At 36.5% G+C, this 19,324-nt stretch overlaps 4 protein-coding genes across 6 annotated transcripts in view; 2 read left to right on the top strand and 2 right to left on the bottom strand.

Moving 5' to 3' along the window:
- LOC124636368 (dopamine D2-like receptor) overlaps positions 1-10,189 on the top strand; it is a 132,362-nt gene extending 122,173 nt beyond the window's left edge. For all 3 annotated transcript variants that reach the window (XM_047172437.1, XM_047172438.1, XM_047172439.1), the window contains 2 exons: positions 6,668-6,846; positions 7,951-10,189. In XM_047172437.1, the coding sequence (XP_047028393.1) occupies positions 6,668-6,846; positions 7,951-8,165 (394 nt within the window). In that variant the 3' untranslated portion in view covers positions 8,166-10,189. The remainder of the gene's footprint in view (positions 1-6,667; positions 6,847-7,950) is intronic.
- A 3,899-nt stretch (positions 10,190-14,088) lies between these two features.
- LOC124636688 (E3 SUMO-protein ligase ZBED1-like) lies at positions 14,089-16,940 on the bottom strand. The gene is made up of 2 exons (XM_047172850.1): positions 15,156-16,940; positions 14,089-14,160 (listed from the first exon to the last, which is right to left on the bottom strand). Exons 1-2 carry the CDS (start codon positions 16,938-16,940, stop codon positions 14,089-14,091), a joined length of 1,857 nt encoding a protein of 618 aa, XP_047028806.1.
- A 940-nt stretch (positions 16,941-17,880) lies between these two features.
- Positions 17,881-18,761, bottom strand: LOC124636463. Its single transcript, XM_047172559.1, has 2 exons — positions 18,340-18,761; positions 17,881-18,227 (listed from the first exon to the last, which is right to left on the bottom strand). Exons 1-2 carry the CDS (start codon positions 18,432-18,434, stop codon positions 17,939-17,941), a joined length of 384 nt encoding a protein of 127 aa, XP_047028515.1. The 5' UTR covers positions 18,435-18,761; the 3' UTR covers positions 17,881-17,938.
- A 152-nt stretch (positions 18,762-18,913) lies between these two features.
- Positions 18,914-19,324, top strand: part of LOC124636461 — a 30,566-nt gene continuing 30,155 nt past the window's right edge. The window contains exon 1 of the mRNA XM_047172555.1: positions 18,914-19,154. The gene's annotated coding sequence lies outside the window, so the exon portion shown is untranslated. The remainder of the gene's footprint in view (positions 19,155-19,324) is intronic.

The following is a 19,324-nucleotide window of genomic DNA, read 5'->3' as shown; positions in this document are numbered from 1 at the left end:
AAAAGTTCTGAGAAAAAATGTACAACGCCAATGATATTAATGGTTCAAGCGAACATAAATTTGCTTAACCCAGTTTTAGTCTATATTTTTAATTGTTTCATTCATGTTTTATCTCGTTTATTAATTTATACTTCTTGTATGAAGAGGAAAGTTTTATTGTTTGTTTGCATTGAATAGGTTGCTAAATTATTGGAATGATTCATTCTTGGCAACGCTGCCCCCATGTGGCACAGCTTATATTTTATTAGGGTACGAAAAAAAATCCCCAAAACGCGGGTGAAATAGCCAGAAACAGCTTCGGTGTTATTACCTACTTATACCTGTTAAAACAAATGTTGTACTGAATTTTTTACTAAACACGTGTTACATTTTTTAACTTATTTTATATCACCAGTATTTAGTATTCTTTATTTAAATAAGTAAACTGCTTTCTAAAACCCTTACGCATCTACGTTACCCTACTATGAAGCCATTGTGGACGTATATCAGAGTGGACAATAGCACCTGTCCAGTGGTATGGACATCGCGACCCGCCCAAACCCACTTTATTGTGGCAGATTTATTGCCCAAATCTTCTGGTAGATTTTAGCTTGAAACCTCAGTTTTCTATTAATAGAAACTAGAGGCTGTCTTCGATTTAGTGCCATCAAACTAAGTTTCTTTGTGAAATTTAACATTTAGTGCTATTTATTTTAGGGGCAAAATATGGATTTGAAAGTTTTTTTATTGTTTGTAAAGGTAAACATTCCGTAGTAACGTGACACTGCTAGTTGTCACCCAAAAATAAAACCTATATTTTTTAAAAATATTCAAGTGATTTAAAAGTAAATCTCGGTTGTGATGCAAACTGATATGTCAGTTATATTACATTATTTGGATAGATGATAGAGATATATGATGAAGATAGGTTATAAATAGAAAATAAATGACAATGTATTCTAAGCCCTTAATCCCTTTCGCCAATTTTCCCATACATTATACATTTGAAATCATAAAGGCATTATAGTTCGGCCATTCAGAGAATGCGTTCCTGACACGTCGCGATTGAACTGACGACGTAATAACATTCATTGATTATTGATATAATAATGTTGTTTTAATGCTCCTCAATTGTTAAAACGGTAAACAACCAGCAAAAATATTTTTATCGTAACTGCAACGCCATTGCAAAGTTACGTCGTCAGTTCAATCGCGACGTGTCAGGAACGCATTCTCTGAATGGCCGAACTATAAACAAAATTATTCCCCTTAAAAGTTTAATCCCCTTGTGAAAGCTTCCCCTGAGTTCCTGCTGAAATCTCGTTAAAATATTGATACTTTACCCTTCTGATTTCATAAATAGCCAATTTGAGTTAAGCCTTACTTTTATTAGGAACATTTAAAAAAATGCCCAAAACATTCATTAGTCTGGAGGGTACACTGAAAATATTGAAATGGTAATCAATTCAGATACTGTTTTTTTTTTTTTCAAATTCAATTTAAATTCATACTTTTAGATAGTTCGTAATAACCGGTCCTGAAAATTGATGAGACGTAGCTCGCAGCAAATGCTACGCCGTAGCAGAATATACGCCGTAGCAAAATTGGAAGTCGAGAACCTAATACTCTTTATAATAATGAAGTCGAGCATTAACCTGTTTGAAGCCATTAGTGTTGTTCCTCATGTGACCTCAGATCTATCGGATATCCGAAACTGAACCGCGCTTCCGTTATTCCGTATCGGATAATTATTTTGCAAATTGCTCGCTGCGGCTTGCCTGCAAGTGAACGCTATAATTACTTAACTGAGGTGAATGTTTAATAAACTGTTTTGTTGTGTTGGGTTAAAAGCTTTGTTTTTTTTTCAAAGAGCTTTGCGTATATATGGTATAGGAATACTTAGATACTTTTGAAAGTTATACTTTTTTGACGTCTACACTTCCATTTACGACGTCTTATTTACCTCAATATCACTCACTGTTTTTTCACAACAAAACCTATATGGACCTATATACAGACCTATATAGCAGGTACATAAATATATTTCAATAAAAATCTTAAAAAATAAATAAATCCGTTTTCATCAAAAAATCCGCAAGACACAGTGTCCCACCACTATTCCATTTAATGTCATCGATAGGTGCACCGAATTACCGTTTCCCAATTGTTATGTTAATTCTCTTGATATCGAATATAAATGCTAATGGCTGTTTTGGGCTTCGGCCGGTAGTTAACAAATTGTCAGACAGGTAGATTACGCTGTGCGAATATTAAATTCGACAGGCTGTAGGCTATTTAGGGTACAGTCAGGCATTATGCGAAAGGCTCGGATCTTTCTATTGAATTTAATAAACTCTTAGAACTGATTAAGCAATGCCTCTGGAAGTTAGGTATAATCTAAATTAAGAGAGTTGTAGAACTAGAGTGTGTTTAGTTAAACATGCTACTCTTAGGGTCCGTTCAGATAGACCGGGTCGGAGAGCATCGGCGCGCATTTTTCTTTTCACACAGACCGGAGCCGATCGGCTGCGCGAGCATTAAAGAGCATGCAAACGAAGCCAAACGTCACGAAAAATACACGATCGGGGCCGGTCGGCTCCTCTTACACTAGTCAACAGCATTTTCGTATCCAAGGTGAAACATATAAATTTTTGCAGATTATATTATCTATCACAGAATTGAGAAGAGCAGTACTAAATGATTCTTTAGTTAGAAAATACGAAACAAAATAATGTCTGTAGAAAAATGGCTTTAAATATCGTTAAAAAAGCGTTTTTAGGCATTTTCAGATTGGTTTTTCTCCAAAACTAGACGTGCTAGAGCAGTCCGGTGTTCTAGACTTCGATTCTGTGATAGATAATCTGCAAAAATTTATATGTTTCACCTTGGATACAATAAAAAAGGAAAACTTTGTTGACTAGTGTTATTATTTCACACCGAGCGCATTCGAGCATTCTCAATGACAAAAGCAGTGCGCATGCAAAAATAAACCTTACTTCATATACTTAGTACTCAATTTTCAACTTGTTAACGATTTGCTCTGCTCTCCGACCCGGTCTGTCTGAACGGACCCTTAAGGACTACTAATATTAAAAAGAAGCTTGTAAAAATATTTTAGACAAGAATATTTTAAAACTCAGTGTTAGATAACCCGTATATAATCGAGGAAGGTTAAAAGCACATGATCACATATATTTTAATGTTACGACGAACAAATGCCTCGAAGATGAGAAAGTTGACTATTTAATTAATCAGTTATAATTAACAAAGCCGACCTAGCATGTGCCGACCACAGTGCCTAAAGACAAAAGTCTTCAATCAGTGCGTCCTACCTGTCATGACTTACGGAGCCGAAACGTGGACACTGTCGGTACGGCTGGTTCACAAGTTTAAAGTCGCTCAGCGGGCTATGGAAAGGGCTATGCTCGGCATTTCTCTGAGGGATCGCATCAGAAATGAGGTAATCCGTCAGAGAACCAAGGTCATCGACATAGCCCACCGAATCAGCAAGCTGAAGTGGCAGTGGGCTGGCCATATTAGCCGAAGAACCGATAACCGTTGGGGTAAACGAGTTCTAGAGTGGAGACCACGCCTCGGCAAACGTAGTGTAGGACGTCCTCAGGCACGGTGGAGTGATGACTTGCGCAAGACGGCTGGCAGGAGCTGGATGCGAGAAGCTGAAAATCGATCTCAGTGGCGTGCACTTGGAGAGGCCTATGTCCAGCAGTGGACTGCTATAGGCTGATGATGATGATGATGATGACCTAGCATACCGAGACTTGATATTCTTTATCAAAATAATCGAACAAGTCTAAGCTTCTAATATTTCAGTACACAACTCAAAGTATACGGGATCAAACGTTGTCAACAGTACGTAAAGTCAAGGAGTCAATTTCACAAAGTTTTCTTGTAAATAACTTGAACGTGACCTTTGCTGGATCTTAAGTTCGCCTTGAACTTGCCTCTTTAAATGTTGACGCTTAAAAGGCTTTGATTTGATTAATTCGACAAATAAGCTATTGTTAGGTTGTTGTCTCTTTGATTTAATTATGCAATATCGAAAGTAAACTTGTTATTGTTTTAAAATACTTCGAGAAAACGCAAAACTATCTTTCTCTTGACTTTTCAACAAATGAACTATAAACACGGTGGAGGAAAGACTATAAACTACTATATAAAAATACCACTTCTGTCTTTATACCTGTAGTATATTTTCAGCATTGACCAAAACCATACCTTAACTTGAAAATCATTTATTTAAAACCATAATAGCGAATCCTGGTTAAACCTAAAAATCTGATATTCGGAATTCAGTTTGAACATTTCTGCAAAACTTTTCAGCATATTACTGAAATACAAAACAGTTTAGTAATTTAATAAAGATATTCCACATTCACACCATATCAACAAACACATAACTCCCTTCTCTGTAGTCGGTTAAACAATAAACGCATAAGCTTCCCATGCAAGTGAAATAAGTTAGCAACACGAGGGCAGGTGCAAATACTAAGTTGTAGTTACGGCGCACCGGCAGATTGTGTTTGCAAACTGTTGAGCCGGTCCAGTGGTTTACAATTTACGAACTTTACTGCTGGTTTAGTGTGAGTTACACTAAAATTTGAGTATTTTATGCTTATAAAGCAAAGCATAAAATACTCAAATTTTAGTTCCAAAAATATATTTTTGCACATTGTATATCTTTTGTCGGCAGATAGTTAGATCAGACCTACTCAAAAGGATGATTGGTTTTACAATAACCTTTAAACTATTAAGTAGCCATCGGGCCAACTATTACTACTACTAGACTGACAGTTTAGTCTGTAGAGTGCGGGGGCTCCATGGGGGTTTAACATATTTTTTGGTGTCCACCCTGATAAATGTAATCCATGGAGTGCAATAGAGCAACTCACTTTTCATTTAGGACAGCGTTCAACTGTGTGCACTTACTGTACTGAGACTGTATCAAAACAAAGCTTAAATTCTATCCCTATCACCCTAATGTATCCTAAAATACAAATAAATGACGTCATCTGGCCATCATATACAAACGCGGAGAAATGACAGTTTTCCCCGCCATAATGGCCGGCGCCATCTTGTTTGTGTTGCAACCGTTTTTGGCGGCAATTTCGTCGAGCTCACAAAATGTCCAAGGGATCGGAACCATCGGCCGTAAGTGGCGTACTGATCCATTTCCCTTAAAGGGTCTGCTGAGAAATTTAACCAAATCTATTTTAAGTCTCGGTGTACCTACCCATTTTTCAGGGTGTTCATTTTGTTTGGCAGAGTATTAAAAGGAAGATAGCCGGTATGAGAGACGATGTTTGGTGGTACCTCTAGCAAGTTTTTCTATTCTACTCTTTCAATTAGGAGTTCTGATGATAAACACAAACTTAAAGACTAATGGCCTTACTACAAAAACTTTAACCACTGTTCTACACAAAAAGTTTTTGTGGTAAGACCGTTACCGTAAAAACTTTTAAACGTCAGTTTATGCCTTGTCTAAAAAAATGTCAAATTATGACGTTGACATATGGTTCATTTTGCAGCCAAAATTTTTTTAGACAAGTGTAAAACAGGGGTTAAAGTTTTTGTAGTAAGGCCACGTGTATCTATCTACTACCTACCTATATTTCGACTTTCGCAGCATATGTGGTCCTATCACAAATATATTTGGAATTCGACGATATTTTCAATATGTGTAACGTGTTGTCTTTAGCTCACCCTACTTCGAAACGTTGACATCTGGTAGCTCGTGAGCGAAGTAATTTTGTACTTCTATATAAGTTTGTACCTCTAACACTTCGATTCGATTTTCTTTATTTTCTATTTGTTGAAGATTTATATTTTATCAACAACCTTTAGAATTTTGGTTACCTGTTCTGAAGAAGAAAGATATACCTCTGTTTCTAAATGAGTTTCATAGTAACTCTGATAAAATTTGAAGAAACTAGCGGCGTCTAAAGTCGGCAATTCTGCTTATTCTGATATAATGAATATCATAAACCTAAATCTAAAACGTTAAAAAAAGCAAATGTAAGAAAACCTAAAAAAACCAACAGTTACCCAAAAATATTGAAGTGCGTTACCCAAGCCAATGGATGATGACATAGCACTACCATAGGTTCGTTGTAAACTGACAAAACTGCATTTTATACGTTTTTTCATCAAATACATCAATTTGCGTCACGCGCTGGCTCCATGCATTCTTTTGCTCTGTTACATTTTTGTGACTATATTTTAAATTGAAAAATTGTTCTCGAAAATATTTACCAATATTTTGCTATTGGGTTAAAATATTTGTAACTGAAACACATCTGTATGAAATACACATTCATACTAACACAGAAAAGCTCTTTAGCCAATTTCGAATGACTGGAATATAGTTTTTTTTTTGTAATTCAGAACCGACTATGAAAATCTCGATAAAAAAAAATTGATAAAAGATGTTGCGGTCCAAAAGAGTTAACACAATTTTCTAGTTTGTTACCTTTATACATCAGTTGTGATAGACAGCTGTGTTGCTGGGAAGTTTGATCTTCACCGCTTCTTCTTTCCAGCCATAGCACTAGGAAGTGGTGAAACTGCGTTTTGGGGGTACTGTCCTTTTGTAATATTGACTTGACTTTGACGTTTGTAAGACACACACTAACTTCTGGACCCTTCTAAAACCCCCTGAACTCTTCCACAGAAAGAAGCTAAGCAGGATAAGCAACAGCTCCCTCATCTCGACTCCTCGGAGGCGGTTCAGGAGTGCGGCATCAGCGGCTAGGTTCACCATCTTCCGCGCCAACAGGGCTGGCAAGCTGAGGGCCAAGTCTTTTGCTAAGAAGGAGAAGAAGGCTACTCAAACACTCGCCATTGTTTTAGGTAAGTTTTCAGATAGTAAACTTTTATCTCACAGTATACCACCACAGTAGGTATGTATTTTTCTTCTATATTGTCTGCGATCATCTCACAACGCAACCATGTAATCCTTGGCATCTTTCGTCTTTAAAGTCGTCCCAAATCGTTATTTTTTTTACGTGTGCCTCTAACTAAATATCTATTTCGTAAGCTCATTAAATGTTGCAATGATCATTAAAAGTGTAGTAAGTAGCTATACGAAAGTACGTCGCTGTCTGACTTTTATTGTCTGCACATTCTGCCGACTTTTTAAAGAAGTTCCACAATTCCCTAGTTTTACACCTTTAGAAAACTTCTGTATGAAGTTGCATACAACTTTTCTGTACCAATTGCAGTTTGGTAAATTGAAAAGAAGACTGCTAACAGTCTTTACAAAAAGATTGTACTTATAATAATGTCAAGCATTTATCTACGATCTTACAGTTCTATTCTCAACCACTATTCTAAGTTGTACACCATACGGAGGCACCATGGCAGGTAACGATAAGACACAAATTTAATTTGCATAGCAAATAAAGTTACTAAAGCAATACTAGGGTTTTATTCACTTCTAAAAACCATTTACTTGGAACTGAACCAAACACAAAGAACTAGGGTCCTTTTGAAATGCTTTTTAATTAAAACTTGGAATTAGTAAAAAAACTACAAATACACTCTTGCTTCGTGGAAACTACTACCAAGAAACATTTAATTGCTTGCACATTGAAAACTCGATTGGTTGTGTTTGAGATCGGAGAATTAACTCTGAATTCAGATTAAGAGAAACAAATACAGAAGGAAACATTTCTAGACACAAATGCTCGATAAATAATACAAACAACTAACTTTTTTTGTAAAAGAGAGGTATCCTTGCAATTACCAAGGCACCAGGATTTTGAGATCTAGATTCGTAGTCCCCATAGTGAAGTAAAAAGCAAAACTATAATTTGCTCCAACGAAGACGAGAGTGTTTTTTATGTTTTTAATGTCACACGAACCCAAGAATAATTATAGCAATTAAGCTAAGAAGGATTGTCGATGTTCTCTAAATCGTAAATAAACTAACTAATAATATTTATCTCTTTTCAGGTGTATTCCTCTTCTGCTGGGCACCATTCTTCTCCTGCTCAGTCCTGGACGCCTTGTGCTTCAAGTTCGGCCTCCCCTACTCTCCCGGGGTGACCGTGTTCATCCTGACCACGTGGCTGGGCTACATCAACTCGTTCCTCAACCCCGTGATCTACACCATCTTCAACCCTGAGTTCAGGAAGGCCTTCAGGAAGATACTCCATTGCGGCACCTAGCCCTTGGATTACTACGTAGTTTATGAATAGACTTTGACTCTTGCAACTTTCAAGTGATTTTTGTTTCTTCTTAAACTGATTATTGAATCCTTACCCCTTAAAAGTTTGCAATAAAACCTAATAACCAAAAGTAGCAAAATGGTGGTGAACACGCTCTGTATAAGCCACTTCCATCTTTGATGCTCTTTCGATGTTATTTTCAAGCAGCATGATACTTATTTGTAGCTGTTTGTTGTTTGTACGCCATTTTGTTTCTTGTCAATCCTCGTAAAGAATTTTACGTTTAAAAACATTCGAAAACAATAGGGCCTGCTTTTTCAACATTCTGCCCTCAAGTTTTTATATCCTGATGACCACCTTTACAGCGCACATTTTCCAAAGCACATCACCATTTTGTACTGGTGATTCTTTTCTACTACCATTTTAATCTGGCGATTAATGTAAATACTGGTTTTATAACTAAACAATTATTGTCTGAGCTCAAGTTGATATAACTACGTAGTATTTCTATACTTTAAGGTACTTTTAATGAACGAATGGTACTATCTATCGTGTGAACGCTATAGTCAGTATCCTTTAATGTATCCGTCTGAGTAGTGCTATGTCTATAAGATATCCCTCATTTCTTATTTAGTAATATTTAAATTAATGTCAATTTGGATAAATTAATCAATAGGAAATGTGTAACCTTGTAACTTAATGTGGTCACGATTCCATTTTATAAAAGCATTTTGTGTTTTTTGTAATCAGTTGCTAACTTGCTTTTAGAATCTAGAAAATCATTATAAATGATCCTCGTTTCAGTTTTATACTGAAAATTGAATTATTTCACCGTAATCAAAAACTAACCCTCCGATTTAATGTCATACAAAAATGTGTTTTCAATTATACATTTTAATTAATGTTTTGTACACCAAAATAAAATGGATAAAACCATCGCTGATGAAATTCGTTAAATATGAATTAATCACCATTTCAATGTTCGATATTTTCTATTTCAAAAATTTGAATTGGTCAACATTTTATAAAATGAAACACAATTTAATATTTTTACACAAATTGTTTAAAACAAACACAAAAGTTTTCATGTATATCAACATTAGCCTAAAATTATTAATTGTTGACAACCCCTGGCTAAACAGAACTTTGACCTTTCAAGTCGTACCTAGCAGCGTGTTGATTAACGCAATTGATTTTAAAGCTTATCCCAAAGATGTAAGATTGATATTCCTTTGTAAACATTCCTAGATTTTCTAACTTTTGGACATTCCTTCTTGCATGTTGACCAACGCAATCGATTTTAAAGCTTATTCCAAAGACATAAGAGTTACATTCCTTTGTAAACACTCCATATTTCCTAACTTTGGCTAAGTTTATCCTGCGGTTGTGACGATCCCTTAGAATAGAGAAGCAATAATGTATGATTGTGTATATAGGTTTAATTGATATAGCTATGTAGAATATGTACGACTGTAATACTTTTTAAATGTAAGTAAATTGTATGCTCAGCATTGGGAAGATTGGTTAAATAGAAAAAAATGTATTACATCTTTTATTACATGATACATTTCTTGATTTTCAACTGCAATATTGCTTAAAAAATCTTTTTCATGCAATGTGATAAAAATCTGTGTTTCTGTGATCGAAATAATTTGTGATTAAACATAATTTACTAGGTATTAGATTCCGTGGAGCAATTTTCAAATTAAATTACCAGAAAAACTTTGATGGAGATTTCTTTATAAAATAGATAATAACAAATTCGCATTTGTATAGTAGATATTATTTTCCTGATATATAAATATATTTCAGCACACACCTAAGAAATTAGTTTTCAAATAACTATTTGACATTCACAATTAAAAGCTTTACGAAGCCCTGTCTCAAATACTCTAGTCAGAGCTATCTTGCCAAAGATGTAAATAACAACTATGTATTATCTTGTAAATATAAACTGTATAAATGTTAGTCAAACTAAAGTAAAGGCGTATTTATTGATGTTGAAATAAATGGTGCATTATGTGGTTCAGTGTTTTTATTTAAAAATCGTCATCATCACCCTCTTTTAACAAAAATATTAGTCTTCAGCCTCCCTTAAGCCATTAGGTATCGTCATTTTTGGTGGACAATCATCAAATGACCCTGCTGTGAATGCAACGTGGGGAAGTGTCATATTTTTACTGATTTAAACACACCATGTTCCTTCTAAAACCCTTCATATAGCATGCCAACGGTAACTCTTTCAAACGATCCCGCAGCCGCGGGGTCTCACCCGGCCCTCAATTTTGTAGAGACATTCATTTGTAGAACATAATTCTATATAATTTGCCTAAAGGCAGTCTAGTTAAACCACATCTGTAATAATCATCATAACATATTCGCAAGAAGTAACAATTTTAGATTTTCATAATCTGGCACAACACTTCAACAAATGCGTGCCCTTTTCCAAACTTATTTCCAAAATTGCAATTCCTTACGAGAGTCGAAATTAGTTTCCTCTTGACGCAGTATTCGGCTTACCCTATTACATGAGGTCAAATCGGGACTGTAGGGGTGCTATCAAAGAAAGGTTCATTTCTGCCGGACCCTTGTGAGAAAATTGGCTTGAAGATGAGTGTCTATTGTCGTTAAGAACCTTTCTCATTTCGAAAGGTAAACGTATGTGAGGTCCTTTGTATAAGCTGGGAAGCGTGTGGACATTAATCGAAAATCCAGATTAAGCGGTAACGGAGTTTTATGGTTGAAAACCTTTATAAAAATCACAAGGAAATTAAATCCAAGACTCAACGTCATGCGGGATTGCTCGAAAGAGTTATCGCGGCTCTGGTATACTTATACACAAAGGGCTTAAGAAGGAACATGATAGGTTTTAGTCAGTAAGAGCCTGACACACCCTTACGCTGCACCCACAGCAGAAGGGGTGATCTGATAATTTCCCATAAAAAAAGGACCCAACGTTAAGAAAATTTAAAAATCAGAACTACAAGTAAATGATGCATAAAAAAATCCACACCCCACTTTCCATGAAAGACCATAGCAATTACTTGAAACATATTTCAGCCAGTAATTGCAGAGCCATACATTTCATTATGCAACATCTTTCAATCAAACTGAATGCCGGGTCAAGCGTAATTGGTCGCGGCGTAATTTTTATTGTTCACCGTCCATGCCATTGATTGGACCAATTTGTAGAGGTAACTGATTGTCATATATCAAATTGACTGGCTTGATACGAATGTCGAATTTTATTGTTGTTGAAACTTTTGAAAAGTTTTCGTCTGTTAGTACACAATCATCTGTACTGAAACGTTAGCTTTCAAAGGTGTTGTAGAATTTCATAATTTTTCAAAAGTTCATTTAGACACTAGGCGTGTGTTAGTTCACGTTAGATATTAAAAAAAAAATAACAACGAACCCCAACCAAAAGGACTATCAAGTTCAGGATTTCGATTTTTTTAAAGTATTGCAACAACCTGAAAGTGAATACAACAATGCAAGACTTCTCATAAAAGATAGATCAACGGTACCTTACATAAAACCAAAGTTATATACGATTTACAAGCCCAAAACATAACAAAGACTTAAAACTGCACAAATGCCACCCCCAAGGCATATAAACTCAAGTATGCAAGCGTAAAATTTAATAATTCCCACACAGCTTCACCCATAACTTAGAACAGAAATTCTAGATACTATTGTTGGACTAAACTGCTTTATAGCAGGTAAGTTATGATGCAAATGGACCACTACAGTTGTGAACACAGAGTAAGTAAAGATGAACAGAGATGCAATAATGCAGGTAGGTCAGGCGCCTTCTTCTAGGTCAAATAGGTACAGTGGGCATGATGAAAACGATCAGTTACCTGTGAACTAACAAGGCTTTCGGGTTCTTTGAGAAATCTGTCAACAATTTTTGGTATCACAAAAAAATCGGGTTACAAAAAAGGCGTATAACAGGGTGGAGACAGTAACGTTCCTCGTCCCTCAATCATGCGCATTTTGGGGCGCTACTTTCATAGGAGATTTTCCGTTATGGCGTCTCCGATAGTCATTTTGTTCTCCGTGGTTATAGTAGATATATAACTAAACATGGTATTTGCGGAGAAGGCGTTTGCTTTGATTAACAGGCATATACACGACTTAAGGCTTAACTTGAATGGTCTTGTAGAGAGCTGGTCGAGAGGACGGGAATAGGCTGTTTGTGTTGTTGTACTTCAAGTAGCATTTAGGCTTGCTTTAACCTATTAGAAATCACTTTACTCGACAGATAAATTATAAGATTATAAGAAGGATAGATGCTGCGTTTGTGACACCCTATCTAGATAGGCGTGTTCTTAATGAGTAACTACATTAGCAAAATTAACTAAGCTGTATTACTTTTAAACCATCATAGAAAGAACAGTGGGTTTAACAAACATCGATACATTTGCAAATTACATTACCTATATAACTTGGATTTTCTTCGGATGTGTATGTAGACACTGTAAGCAGCACAGTTTATTTTTATTTCATCCGCTATCAATAGAACCGCACCCGTGTCGTAAGCTGACGTGAAAACTATAAGCACTATGAGTCAACGGCTTATAAACATAGCTTTTCATCATGTTGTGGACAAAATGGAAACTTACTTGCATCCTAAATAAATGGGTCCAAAATCTGATAATGTTTAGCATGAGTTTTACAAAGGTAGCTCTTTATTAGGGACAAAAGAAAACTGATTAACTTAAAACCATTTGGGCCTTACCCCATTAGGCTCAACTATTACTAATCTTGACTAGATTGTGAAAACGTTTGGATATTTTCCGAAAATTACATTGTTTAGCCTGTACCTACTAGAGATGAATGATATGATAATAAATAGGCAGTAAAACTAACCTGCACCTACCACTACTATTTCCCCACCACCTAAAGGTAGACTAGAAATGTGCATAAAGTGTAATAAATAAATAAAACTAAAAAAGAACCCCTTTGGTCAATCATATACCTATGGTCTACCTATTACCATCTCACTCAAATTCGCTAACTGATCATTCCCTCTCAAATTATATTAAGTATCACACCCACTTACAAATAGATACCTACCTACCTACTAGTAAAATAGCCTGTCATGTTGAAACTACAATTATATATAAACTTATCTCAAACGTCTGCCTAGATTACGGTAAATCTGAACTGATATGAATAATTCTGAAACTTGTCGAGTTTTGGGACAAACGCAATCAATTGTCTTGATGAGTCTCTAACGATTTGCAGAAACCCTTTGTGAAAATTGGACCTATATTTACTTAGTTAGAAGTAGTGAAACTTAGTTGATAAGTGGGTCATATATACTTACCTAACTCTCTATAACTTAATCATTAACAGTGTTTATAATCCTGCATCATGTAGGTAGGTAGGTACCTACTTACCTAATGAATTCTGACTCAATCTCGGAAAACGATTAGAAAACCTATGGAAAGTTACATATTAGGGAAAGTATTTTTCGTAGAAGGTATTAAAAATAATGATGATGAAACCGTCAGTAGGTAGGTACCTATAATGGTCGTGCTCGCTTGCTTACTAATTTCCTAAAGGTGATGTAGTCGGCATTCTACAAGTTTTTATCACAGGGTTTAGGTAATCAATACAAAGCGTTATTATTAACAGCTACCTACATAGAAATTACAAAGAACGCAATCATCGCCATATAAATATTTTAATTTGTTCTAATAATGTTTCACAAATCCCACAGTACAACACAACAATGAGAAAATGCATCACTTATCTGCATCACTACCGCCATCTATCCATTAACCTTTGCAACTAAATCAAATTCAAAACTTACCACGTAGTCCGCCTGTTTCACATTTTCTGGCAAAAGGCGCTGCTGAGTCATCCTTATAAACTATAATATAGCTTTGATCTATATAAAATATTAAAACATTCATAGAGGATCCTTATCTTTTATGAAACTAAGAGCTGGAACACAATTTGCAGCCATGACCTTGCCCGAACTCTGTAGAAAATTTATCCACTGTGTCTAACTAGATGGCGCTACTGATATGAAAAACAACAAAATATGTCACGCCCAAATATAACTAACTGATGCATGATTGCGTGTTCTTGTGAAATAGAAACATCTTTTCACCAATATCCTACCGCTTTTCAATTCATCACAAAGAAGAAATAGTTTTATTTGCGACTTTTCCTTTGCAATAATAAATGCAACAAGAAAATGACGTTTGTTATATTTGAAGCCCTGTTCAAATAAGAGAGTCACGATATTTGTCTCTTTCACACAATTCTGCGGGTCATGTGCGTGCGACAAAGAACACAGATATCGTTGCTTCGTTCAAAGTAGAACGGGCTTTCGTATCAGCTGACAACCAAAGCAAAACAGTAGACATGCGCAAAACAGTACATCACGAAGTAATGTGATATGTCATTACATTTCGTGCCGAGTAATATTACATTTTACCATCACTTCAAACATCACGCGTGATGTTGCATCATAAGCGTAATATAGGGGCTATAATCACTGTCGTGATGTTGTAATGTAATGTTCAGATTTATCACATAACACAGAATATATAAATGACTAAAGTGTAATATTATTTACAGTTGATTTCCCTTCATACTTAAACCATGCGTACTCAAATATTACGGACCGTTTTTTCCAGGCTTAGGACTGGCAATATTCGTAGATTACAATTAATTACCTACTAACCAAGACGAAGTAGGTACGTAATTGAACAAATCATGAATATTGGCGTATTTAAAAATCAACTGTATGTACAATGATTGCATATTTACATATAATAATAATATAGATGTATGTATATAAGTTAATATTTACACATATATATATAAGTTTGTACACATATTTTACACTTTATAAAATCACTAATTGCAGCTTATAAATATTAATTCCGACAGTTTTTTTGATTTGAGTCGGGTTCGCCTCTCATTTAATATTAGGCCAGCTTTCGAAAAGACCCGTTCGCACGGTACCGATGTTGCTGCGATGTTGAGGCGTTTCAACATGTATCTGTACAGCCGGGGATACACGCCTTTGCGATCACTCCACCAGAGCAAAGGATTTTCTGACCTTTTTATCAAAGGTTCGTCTAAGTATTTGTCGAATTCGACAATGCCAGCAGCGGTTGGGTTTTGTGGGACGAGAGCAGAAATTTCCTCGTCGAAATCGTCCCAAATAGAGCCAGTTTTCGGCGGCTGAGGAGCTGGCACTTGCGTTGCCTCCTCCTGAACGGGTACGTGGGTCAGGGTTCTGTCCGAGCCAATTCTCAATTTTAGAGCAGCCACTGCTTTCTCAAAATTTCTTAAATCACTGAAGCCACTTTTCTTGAATCTCGGATCCAATATGGTCGCCTCGCAAAGAAGTGGTTTATTTTCTACATCTCCGAATCTTTGCGCCATTTGTTGTTTGAGTGCGTTATGTAGGCGCTCCAACTTGGGATGACCATCCGGAGAATATTTGCTGAGGGACCGATTTATTATTTTACAGAGTACAATGTATTTTGACGCAGATACGTATTGTTCGCCACTAATTTCAGTAGTGACCTCATAAAAGGGTTTTAATACCTCGGTGGCTTTTTCGATAACGATCCAATCATCTTGCGGCAGGTTGATGTCTGGCCTCATAATTGCTAAAGTGGCAATTAGGGCTTCTTTCATCCTCAGCAACCGGTTTAGCGCATCATATGTAGAGTTCCAGCGCGTAGTTACGTCTTGCTTCAGTTTCAATGGGGAAATATGCATTTGCTCCTGAATTTCCACCAATTTCTTCTTCGCTGGATGGCTGCGATGAAAATATTCGATAACGCCTTTCACCCTATCCATCGTATCAGACAAGGCGTCCAAGCTACCTTGCACCACTAAATTTAAGGTATGTGCGTAACAAGGCAAAGATCGCCAGCCTCCTAGCCGCACAGCACTTAAAATATTCGCCGCATTGTCACTGACTATTACATTGACGAATTGTGATATGTTCCACTCCTGGAACTTCGCCTCCAAAAAGCCTTTTAGATTTGCACTGGTGTGTCTCTCCTCAAACTCTAAGCACCCAATCATAACTGTGCATACTTTGTGCGTTTCAGTATCAATAAAATGTGCAGTGACCGCAATATAGCCATCGTGCACACAGGATGTCCATGCGTCTGTAGTAATGCAAACAGCTGCAGCTTTAGCGATTTGCTTTTTCACTGTTTCTAAGACTTTGTTATAGACCTTGGGGAGCAAGCTCTCGGAAAGAGTTTTCCGGGTCGGTAATGTGTAGCCCGGGTTCAACATTTCCACGAACTTGCGGAACTCCACTTCATCAACCAAGCGAAGGGCGTGATATCCCTTCGCAATCATTCGAACTAATTGTTCATCGAGCTGTTGCACTCGATGTCTTGGCAGGGTTTTTTTTGACTGCACGTAATCAGCCATTGTAGGGGCAGCCGCGGTCGGTCTCTGGCCAAGTCGTACAAACAAAGCATTATCGGCTCTGTGATCCTCACCTTGCACGCTGCCGCTACTCGAGGGTACTGCTGCCGGCTCCGCTGATGCTATGATGTCGCCGTCGAATGCTTCTACTGCCGCTGGTGTTATTGCCGGCTGTCGGCTACTGCTAATTTGTACAGTCGGGTGGACGGATTTCATGTGTCGGCTTAAACTTCCGATTGAGCTTGATGAAACCGCCAGTACCCGGGAACAGTAGCCACATTTTGCCTTCTTTCCAGGCACAACTTCCTCAAAGTGGTTCCAAAGGGGGCTGCTCTTTCTTTTGGACATTTTCACTAACAGTTAATTATTTACAACTTATTTTCTATAACTAACTTACTATTTCCAAGTCTATACCTATACCTAAACCTATTTATTTACACATTCACTCACACGAAGCAAGTAAGTATTGTTCAACCAGTTTGTATGTATTACTTGTCAAAATGTCAAACACGCTATCACTCTCACTTTAAATAAATTATGAAATATTTTAAAACGATAAGTGCAGTCGTAACATGACCTTGAACGCAAACGCAAAACAAACAAACTAAAGAAATTTCAAAAAAGTGTCGGCGAAATTACGAGGTATATACTTATACTTATATACTTGAATTACGATGAGTGACTTTATAAAAATGTAATCCTTATGTCTTAAAGCATACAGTTCTAAATCAAAGAGCAATTGGCAAACCGAATTGTTCGGTTGCGGACTCGGAGGTGGGGCTGCCTCGCTCGCCGCTCGGTCTCTCGAATATTGACGATTCCTTCCGAAGTTAGCCGAACTCTGCCGAACGATTGCAGGCAGAACGAACACCGCATCACATCACCCATCGCACAAGTCATGTGAGTCGACTAGTTTCAAAGTCGGCAATCTGACTTTTAGTATTTTTTTGGTTATGTCAAAAAAACGCCTTACTTGGTGTTAGTTGTCTTTAGGATTCCAAAACTACTTTTGAAATTTTCTTTAATATTCAACAGAACTAATTAGTCATGGTTTTTATATTTCTTTACTAAGAATAAGTCATAAATTAAATATTAATTTTGCAGATTGCCGGATATGAAATTAAGTTATTAAGATAGCCGGGTTTGAAACTGACATATGTGCAGATTGCCATTTTTGATACCAAATACCTGCTTATAAAATCAGGGTTGTCACAATAGCATAAAAATTATGCTGTCTGACTGAAAGTATGGGGGTATATTTAAGGGGACTTATAAATAAAAAATGGGCTCATAAAATCAAACTTTTAATTGCACTTACTTCTTACACAAATTTTAAAAGAATATTATTATATACGGAGATCTGGAACCTCTTCTAACGCCTCATCGCAATAATCAGAAGGTGGTATAGTCGATGCATCAAGCGACTCCTGCTCATCAAAAATATTACAATAATATGACAAAGTTGGAATTTCTTTCCACTCAGCACCAAAATGTTTGCACAACAGCTTCTTCAAATCTGATAATTTATTTATCTTTATTACTAATTTTTTCATTTGCGACATTGTTAGAGTATCACACTTAAGCGCCTTAGAGTTATGGTTACAAACTTTTTCTGGCATTGATATTGGGGTATATCTAAAAAGAATAGAAAATACGTAAGCAGGTAAGTTAGCAGTAAGCACTTCAATAAAACCAAAGTTAACCCAAACAGCATGCCAGCTCGTGACAGCCCTAACTTCAAACTAACCTCAATATTTTAGCTTGGTTTCTTGACCAATTTTCGGGATCTCGTTTGCGTTTTCTTGCAAATTTATTAGTAACAAGGCTGGGGCTTGACTCCATTATAACTTTACACCTTCAATCACTTAATTGTAATTAAAATAACACTAAAAACGTGTTAAAATCTCCGTACAATAATGTGCGAGCGGCCATTACCAACGCTCGCTTCTGATTGGTCGATGACCTAAGATTGCCGTTTTTGAATAAAAACGTATTAAAGAATGCCACATATGATCCTAAGCCAGGATTTTGATTAGATTTTTATATAGCAGATTACCGCTTTTGTTAGGTAGCTTCTAATTCAAGCGGTTTTATTCAAATTTATCTGTGTTACCACATTAATAACTCAATTTTTGAAAAATGCACAGATTGCCGTCTTTGAAACTAGTCGACTCATGTCTTCTAGAGCTGCGCGACCGAGTAATGCTTTAGTGTGATGTGTGATGCTTAATTTAGTCGAGTAATGTGTGATATTACTCTACGCGGTCGGGTTATATTACGCGTAATGCATTACTCGCATTACTTACACATGTCTACAAAACAGTCGGTGCGCGACCATCTTGTCAAAACTCTGAGTCGGTGACAACAAATAAATATTGTAAAATGTCCTAAATCGCTCTTAATGACATAACTATCTTATTGTATTTAATAAAGTATCGTGCATATTTCATGTTGGTGTTGTTTTCGCAGCAGTTACTATATATTTTACTCGATTTTTCGGGTTTGTGTTGCGTCAAATGACGTCATGTATGTGATTATACACGTATCGCGGCTGACGAGTTTGTAAGTATTTTCTTTTATTTCTGTGTTAATTTCATTAATTTTTAGTTGATGATGCGTAGTTTTCCATAAGTGCATGTAGTTTGTTTCATTCATGAATCAGTGGGAATCCGTGGGGCCCCTTCGGTTGTCCATACGCGTCAGTCACTGTTGGGTATGGATGCCCTTGAAAA

This window comes from Helicoverpa zea, chromosome 14, assembly GCF_022581195.2.
Source record: "Helicoverpa zea isolate HzStark_Cry1AcR chromosome 14, ilHelZeax1.1, whole genome shotgun sequence".
Lineage (NCBI taxonomy): Eukaryota > Metazoa > Arthropoda > Insecta > Lepidoptera > Noctuidae > Helicoverpa > Helicoverpa zea.
The sequence above is the reverse complement of the archived record's forward strand: the minus strand, read 5'-3'. Positions and strand labels throughout refer to the sequence as shown.